Below are 7,770 nucleotides of genomic sequence, written 5' to 3' on the forward strand. Positions count from 1 at the left end.
AGCTTCGTATTTACTTCCTCATTCTCATGTCCAAGTGCTCAAGATTGAAGTCATATACATTCCCAAGCATCTATGATGATTGAATATATCCACCAAGACAAGCACTCTGTTATTGAGAATTTAGGCAACCACACCTAGTGTAGCCTCTTTGTATGGAGCAGTTGGGCCAAGGGACATGTAGGTAATGTAGGAGAAGGGACTAAATCCCATAAGCACAGTGGTGAAAAGTGCTACATACCCAAAAGACTATAAAGCAGTGTACTTGCCTATCAATGTCATTAGTGCCATTGTCTACACACACAAGATTGTGTTTATGAGTCCAAGCTTTCATCTTGGAACTTGATTCACTTGTGTGATAGTCATTATATCTATCATGAGTTTTCTCTTTCTCTTCCATCTGTCATAACCATGCTCTAAATCCATGCATTTCAACATTTGTACTGTTACCAAACTTATCTATACCATAGGAAGAAAAATGTGTTTTTTTTCTTGTTTCACATTGATCTTAGCCTTGTTATGAATACTATAATTCATGTTTCTAATTCTTGATATGATTAGCATCCCATTAAGCTACAGAATCTCAAGTATCAAAGGTCATATTGCCATGAGGCATAGCTTGCTAAGTGTTGCCCCATTCTTTCCCATTGAAAAAATAGGTGCGAACTCCCCTATCCATGCTGATTTGTAGCCTACTTTTTTGGTCCTAAATGAGCTCATTAACAAGCTCTAATGCTTACCACTAATCCTCCATGTAAGCCTCCAAAGCCTCTTCCAATGTAAGCCTTTGAATCTCTCACACTAATCAATCCAAGTATGGTTATGGTTTTCAATGAACCTTTGCAGGACAAATGTAGCTCCTGTTTTCAGACTCCAGCTCCCGCGATAGCAATGCCAAGCTCGCAGGCTCTCAGGATCTCATGGCATCATGGGTCTAATACCATGTTAAAGAGCAAAGAGGGAGAAAGAGACATGGATATAGAATGAGCTCAAAGAGAAAAGTACTATCTTCCTTATGTTTTTATTATTCATTCTTCTCAAAATAACACACAAAAGCCAAAGTACATTAACCATAATGTAAGCATCTAGCTTAGCAACTAATTGTAGTTAGGTCATCTCGACTCATTTATTAGCACACACGAGATACAACTAGCCTATAGTTATGAGAGCCAATAAGCTTTATTCTTCACAGATTTGGGGGTGGTTACTACAATCCATGATATGCAACTCATTGTTCTATGTAAGTGCTTTGAGCTTTGTTGTGAGTACTGCATAGCATTAAATCCTCAAAAGTGTGCATTCGAGGTTTCTTATGGCTTATTGTTGGGTCATGTTATGAATGCTACTAGAAATGCCCTTGATCTTGAGAAAGTAGCAATAATTTTGGCCATGAGCCCACCCACCATCCTAGGGAGGTTCACAACTTTGTTTCATATGTGGAATATTATTGTCAATTTATTAATGCATTGGCCAAGTGCTAATTGCCTTTGATGAATTGCTTGGCAGATAGCCATGGTTTTGAGTGGATTGAATCGTGTGCAATGGTGTTTGAGGATGCTAAGATGGAATTATCCAAAAAGTCAATGTTAAAAGCTCTGTACCTTTACGGCTACAACAAGGCATAGTATCAATTATTACTTATCCCTGATTTTGGAGACAGACCTTCATTATAGTGATTTAGAAAAAGTATGTTTGGCTATGGTGTTCATCACCTAGAAGTTTAGATATTGCATTCTTTATAACAAGGTGGTATTTTTCACCAAGGTGACTGAGGGTCTACGCTTATTATTGTTGAACAAGATTTAACCCCTTGATCGCCTAGTGGTTATATCTATTTGCAAGAGTTTGACTATGAGATTTGAAGTAAGCCACCAAAATTGCAAGGAATTATTGAATTTTTAGTAGATTTTAGTGAGCCTAAGGAAGAGTGGGCTAATATTAGTATTTGAAGTAGCTTAATGCTCTTTATGGTGTATGTGTGTGTAGATCGGTTCGTGGGTTTGATAGGCTAAGTCACTCTATCCCTATTGATATTTATAAAATCACACTTCTAAGACAATCTCTTTGTATGGAGTAGTAGAGCAAGGGACATGCAACAAACTAGGAGAAGCTTTATGAACCCCATAGGCATAGTGAGAAAAGGGAGACTGTCCTACAACTATAAAAGTATGTACGTGACATTGAGTTAAATTATGAATGCTATTATACTTTGTACTTTGAGTCTTGTCTCTCTACTCAAGATTGTGCTTATGAGTCCAAGCTAATCTATATTGTAACCTAATTCACTTGAGTAAAAATCAATGTGTCTAGTCTCAGTCTCATCATGATTCTTGTCATCGACTTTCCTCCTCCATAGCTAGACCTTGCTCAAGGATCCGTGTTTCTCAACATGGTATCAGAGCCATAGTGAGCTCGATTTAGCTTAGCTCATTTCTCCTCTAGCTCCCGACAACCTTTGGTTAGCTCAACTGCACAAGAATCTTTCATCTCTCACTTTATTGTTCACTCTACCATTCTTGATCTCCATAGCCCCAACAACACCTACCTCTATTGGAGCAACCATATCTCTTCAACCAGGCCATATCTCTTTAAGATTTCTTCTCTGGAGTTGTTCTTTAGATCAAATTGCAAATTCTTGGTAAAAATTTTGAGGAGATTGGTGGGCATCATGCTCGACATTTGCATTTTCCTAAATCTGGGCACAGTTTTGATAGTGACTAGTTTGAAGGCTTAGATCTCTCAACTCGGGTAAAATAAGTACAAACCCTCTTAGGGAGACTGAGACTGATCAATGATGGTCCTTTATCTCAAAGGGCTTGAGTAGATTCAACCTGTGGAGCTCATATGGGAGTTGATGTACAATTCAATAGTCCTTGTTTTGGTAGGATAGCCATAGCCATTTTGATCTCAAGCTCAAAAATTACTTCATTTTCTCACTCCCTTAGCTCACACAACCCATTGCAATTGTGATCCATTGTACCATTAAAGTTCTCGTAAGTGCAACCCTCAAAATCAATAAGAAGAAGGTTCAAGAAGATCAATCATCAATATCTGACACTGAGCTTCAAGATAGTATCTCTTGATACTTAGTGTTGTTTAAACACTAATATCTATTGTCTTTTTGCACAAGTTTTTTTCCAAGTCTCTTGGCTAGATTTACCTCAATTGTTGAAGTTTTTATACTACTACTCTTGCCATCTAGTATGGGAAAAGATGCACTGTCATGCCGCTTTAAAGAAACATGCTTCCACACTTGGCAGACAAGGATCAAGTTAATCGATGAAGAAGGGCCTTTGGTCAAGGACCAGTGGCCAAGAAAAGAAACTAGAGATGTTGTCTTGTAGAAATATGGCAAAATAATGATGATAAAACCCAAGACATCATCAAGCTTCAGCTTGATGACAATTATATCCACCATGTAGACACATGTGATACATCTAATGCCACTTGGGAACAATTGGACACACTATTTGGTGCCCAATCTAAATCTTCAAAATATGGATTGTTGATTGAATTTTTTAGGTTGGATATCAAGGCTAATACATCTCTTGCAACCCATTTTAATTATATGAACAGTCTACTAACTCAACTTGTAGGGATTAATTCAAAAATGGATAAAGATGTATGCATTGGAGTTATGCTGAAGAGTCTTCCTCTAGAATTTTGTAACGTCTCCACCACACTAATTAATATGCCAAATCCAAAGCTGGAAGAAATTAAAGCATCATTCCTAGAAGAAGAGAAAGCACTCAAAGGAAAAGAAGAAGCAAGCACTTCAAAGGAAGAACAAGTTCTCTATGTCAATAACAAGTACAAAGGGAAGGAATTAGATATTGTTTATGACTTCTGCAAAAGAACGGGACACATTGAAAAATTTGGTTATGCCAAGAAAAGATCATAGAAGGCCTACCTAGAAACTGCCAAAGAAGAAGAGGACCATGAAAAAGAAGAAGAAGAAGAAGAAAAAGAAGAAGAAGCAGAAGAGAAGGAGGAGGAGGAGGAGGAGGAGGAGGAGGAGGAGGAGGATGATGATGATGATGATGATGATGACACTCAAGGATAGAAGGAAAAGCCTCATCAATCCTTCTATTTACACTCTTCAAACTAACTTTTTTAAGCCTTCTATGTACTTGCATACTCCAATCATAAGCTTTGTAATCATCATGTAACCTGTGCATTATAGCCTCTGCACACATAGTGAGGCCTTGTGACAGCCTCTAGCTTTATATGGTTGGTTTTTTTCCATGTCTACACTTAGCAAGGTTCTATTCATGATAGTCTCTATATACTCATGTAACCTGTGCTTTTTATGGTTGTGATTGAGGAGGGGTGTTGAGATTTATGCAATCACACTTCTAAAAGAGACTCTTTGTATGGAGCAATAGGGCAAGGGAGATGCAATAACGAAGGAGAAGTTGTTGAATTCCATAGGCACAGTGAGAGAAGGGGAACCATCCTACAACTATAAAATCATGTACTTAACATTGAGTTAAATTATGAATGCTACTGTACTTTATACTTTCACCTCTTTCTCTCTACTCAAGATTGTGTTTCCGAGTCCAAGCTAATCTATCTTGGAACCTAATTTACTTGAGTAATAGTCAATGTATCTAGTCTTGGTCATCATGCTTCTTATCATTGACTTCCGTTCTCCATAGCTAGACCTTGCTCAAGGATTCCTATTTCTCAAAAATATCATGGTTGCCAATGAGAGTGGGATTTTGAGTTAGAAAAAGGCCGAAAGTGTGCTAAATTTCATTATTTTGAAGCAAAAATGTGATCCCACTAGAAGTGACAACCATTTTAAGTAATTGTGAAAGAAATATTTTAAAAGCACTTTCGAAGATGAATCTCGCAATAGCTATGGATCTTTAGGAATTTTTCATAGTACTGGAATCAAGGATGGCAAGTGCTAGACAGTGTAGGACAGGTAGAAATTTATGGCTCACAAAATAGAGGCCAGATACGAAAATGGTGAGTGCCCTAGTGAAGGAGGAAAAAAAGTGTAAAGTAGCCTTTTATTGGGAGGGCGGGCGGGGGGGAGGCATGACCCTTGCGGTCTCCCCTCCCCCAAAAACTAATGCAACAAGGAAGGGGGGACATTTTTTCTTCAAGTGAAAAAAAAGAGGGGGGTGCAGCAACGACACCATGAAATGTAGGGGGTCTTGGAGCCTACACATACTCCATAACACAGATGACATGAAGAGATGCCTCCATCGTCTCGCTTCCAATAGCCACTCTAGGTTTTAGAAATGGTGGTTTGGTTGAATTTGGTTTATCACACAGTTGTTAAAAGCGTTACATAGTTGTATCTCACATGTCAAGTTGATGGAATTGGGCCAAAAAGTAAGTTCGTCGGTGATACCAATAAGTACGCATATATGTGTTGAGGTAGTCAATGTTAGGAAACCACACTTATCACATATGCTTCAAGATTCTTTCATTCAATATTCTTTCATGTTTAAAGTCTTCTCCTATTTCAATGGAGGGTATTGTACATAGAACATTTTTTCCTAAGATTAGACCAATGATAGAAGAATGTATGTAGCACATTGTCTATTGCCTATATATAAGAAACACTTAAAGCTTTGACTCAGATGTGAGGATACATTTATAAGAAGTGACTTCCTTACACACACACACACACACGCCCCACACACGCACACATACACATGTGCATATAAAATTTGGATTTTTGGCTTTGTAAATTGAACCAAACCATGTGTAAATGCATTGCCTCTGCATATGTAGAATATAAAAATTGCCACATTGAGGTACATTTGCATGGTAGAACATCTTCATTAAAAAATGGCTGCCTGTGTGCACACGGATATAGATGCATATATTCATATACATAAACACAAATAGGTGTGGTCGCATTACACACACATCAATATCTACACACATACATACATACATACATACATACATTTCCTATGCATGTGTGCGTATGCATGAGAGAGAGAGAGAGAGAGATCATTAGTAGATTGCTTGTAGATTGAAACTGTATTAATTATATCGTAGAAGTGTCTAAAGAGACATTGCTCCATTATGTTTGTCCATCAAAAGGACGTCATTACATAAAAGCATACCTACGTTAGTCTTTCATCTCATCTTATTCTATAATGGGAGATTTAACACCAATAGTAGCAGTAACAACGTGGTTTCAAGTGGTGGAAATGGCAAGCTCCTGAGCTTGCATGTTCTTGAACCTTGCATCGATAATCACACTTAGTTCTACTTAGGCATGGGCCAGTAAATGTCTTGCTCTTGTGTCCACATAAATTTTCTGGTAGCACATTGTCCCCTTCAGTGTTGTCTGAGGCAACTTGCATGTCTGGCATGAAATACACAAACATTTTGGTTATGGAGAATAGACAATGTTTTTTTCTTTCTTTTTGGCTAGATATTCATGTTTGTACTCATCCAAGCTAGGATATGCCACACTTATAACTCTACTCAATAACGTGCCACGATGGGAAAGTTAGTACACATGACATGCCATGGCATCAAAAGAGAAACGTAGAGAGCTCTCTTATGGTTGTAAAAACATCAGCTTACATTACGTATTACTTAGCTACCAAATCTCTATTCCTTCACACAAGGGTAAGCAACATTTGGAAAGGTGCTCAGGCTAGCTCATGTAGTTTACAGTGAGATGAGACGGGAAGGATGCGGAACACTACTGGACATGTAGGTTGTGAGTGCTTACCAATTTTGACATTACTGCCGATTGCAGATAGCTGAGTATAATCAGACGTGCGCATTAACGCAAGAGAAAAGTTGCTTCACGATAATTAAAGAAGAAAGTAGTGAGAGGCTGACGGATGCATACCAGCTCGGAGAGGCGCAAAGTAGGCAGGGAGGAGGAGGACGATGATCAGGATGAGGGCAAGAGAGGGACGAGAGGAGCTAAGGAAGGCGCCCATGGCTTCCTCTAGTAAGGCTCTGCCTCACCAGCAGAAGCTGCACTGCGGAGCTGAGTCTGATCGATAAGAATGCGGGGAGCGAGCTGGTTCTTTTTATAAAGCGGCGCTGCTGAGTCGACAACGAGGATCTAGAAAAGTATGGTATCGTAATAATTGAGGAGATCTCCTTTTCATTCTTTTGAAATTTGAGCTGTGCAGGGCACTTGGCTTTTGTCCCCCACTAAGCTAGGAGGATATTGGAATTTGGAGCTCGCCTCGTCTCTGCGCCTGCCTTTCCCATCTCATCACCATCACCGACCGTGTCAGCTCCGAGCTACTCTCATTTCACACAGTCTCGTCTTTCGTCTCATCACATGCCTTGCTTCCGTTTATTGTCGCATCATCATTGTTACTACGGGCGTCTCCTGGTTTCCTGTTCGCCTCAGCTCTTCAAACTAGTATCATATCATTAAACCTTTTTACTACCCATAGGCCTAATAATGAGTGCAAGAGACACACACTCCTTGGCTTGAAACCACTTCTCAAATCTTTAGTTATAGAATTCAACCACCCATCAACCTCCTTTCGGGTCACTTTTCTTCCATGGACACATGTAGCCCAAGATGTTTCAAATCTTCGAGGGCTCATCGTATCCAAGGAATTCTCTAAGCATTCATCATCTATTGAGGTCAAAATAGCTCCTCACTTCAACTAATATCTAATTCTCGCATCTCTGAAATGGAATCTGCATTGTCGCCTCTCTATAGGCTGTAGCGACTTATTCCATGATCATGCATCAAGAGATCAATAAAAAGAGGTGTTCCATATACAAGGTTGATAGTGTAACCTCATGAGAAAGACCATT

At 39.1% G+C, this 7,770-nt stretch overlaps 1 protein-coding gene across 1 annotated transcript; it reads right to left on the minus strand.

The window, feature by feature from the left end:
- Positions 1 to 5,988: 5,988 nt before the first annotated feature.
- LOC148033301 (defensin-like protein 1) lies at positions 5,989 to 7,054 on the minus strand. Its single transcript, XM_087681206.1, has 2 exons — positions 6,833 to 7,054; positions 5,989 to 6,334 (listed from the first exon to the last, which is right to left on the minus strand). The coding sequence occupies exons 1-2, from the start codon at positions 6,924 to 6,926 to the stop codon at positions 6,132 to 6,134; spliced, it is 297 nt and encodes a 98-aa protein (XP_087537332.1). The 5' UTR covers positions 6,927 to 7,054; the 3' UTR covers positions 5,989 to 6,131.
- Between the last annotated feature and the right edge of the window lie 716 nt (positions 7,055 to 7,770).

This window comes from Lygodium microphyllum, chromosome 7 (assembly GCF_053477565.2).
Source record: "Lygodium microphyllum isolate KBCC chromosome 7, Lygodium_microphyllum_v1.1.10, whole genome shotgun sequence".
Classification (NCBI taxonomy): domain Eukaryota; kingdom Viridiplantae; phylum Streptophyta; class Polypodiopsida; order Schizaeales; family Lygodiaceae; genus Lygodium; species Lygodium microphyllum.

Bases quoted from the DNA above. Each gene is read 5' to 3' on its own strand.
- LOC148033301 (XM_087681206.1), bottom strand. From the start codon at position 6,926: ATGGGCGCCTTCCTTAGCTCCTCTCGTCCCTCTCTTGCCCTCATCCTG. The intron at 6,335-6,832 runs GTATGCATCCGT...ATTTCATGCCAG, and splicing joins CTTTGCGCCTCTCCGAGCTG to ACATGCAAGTTGCCTCAGAC.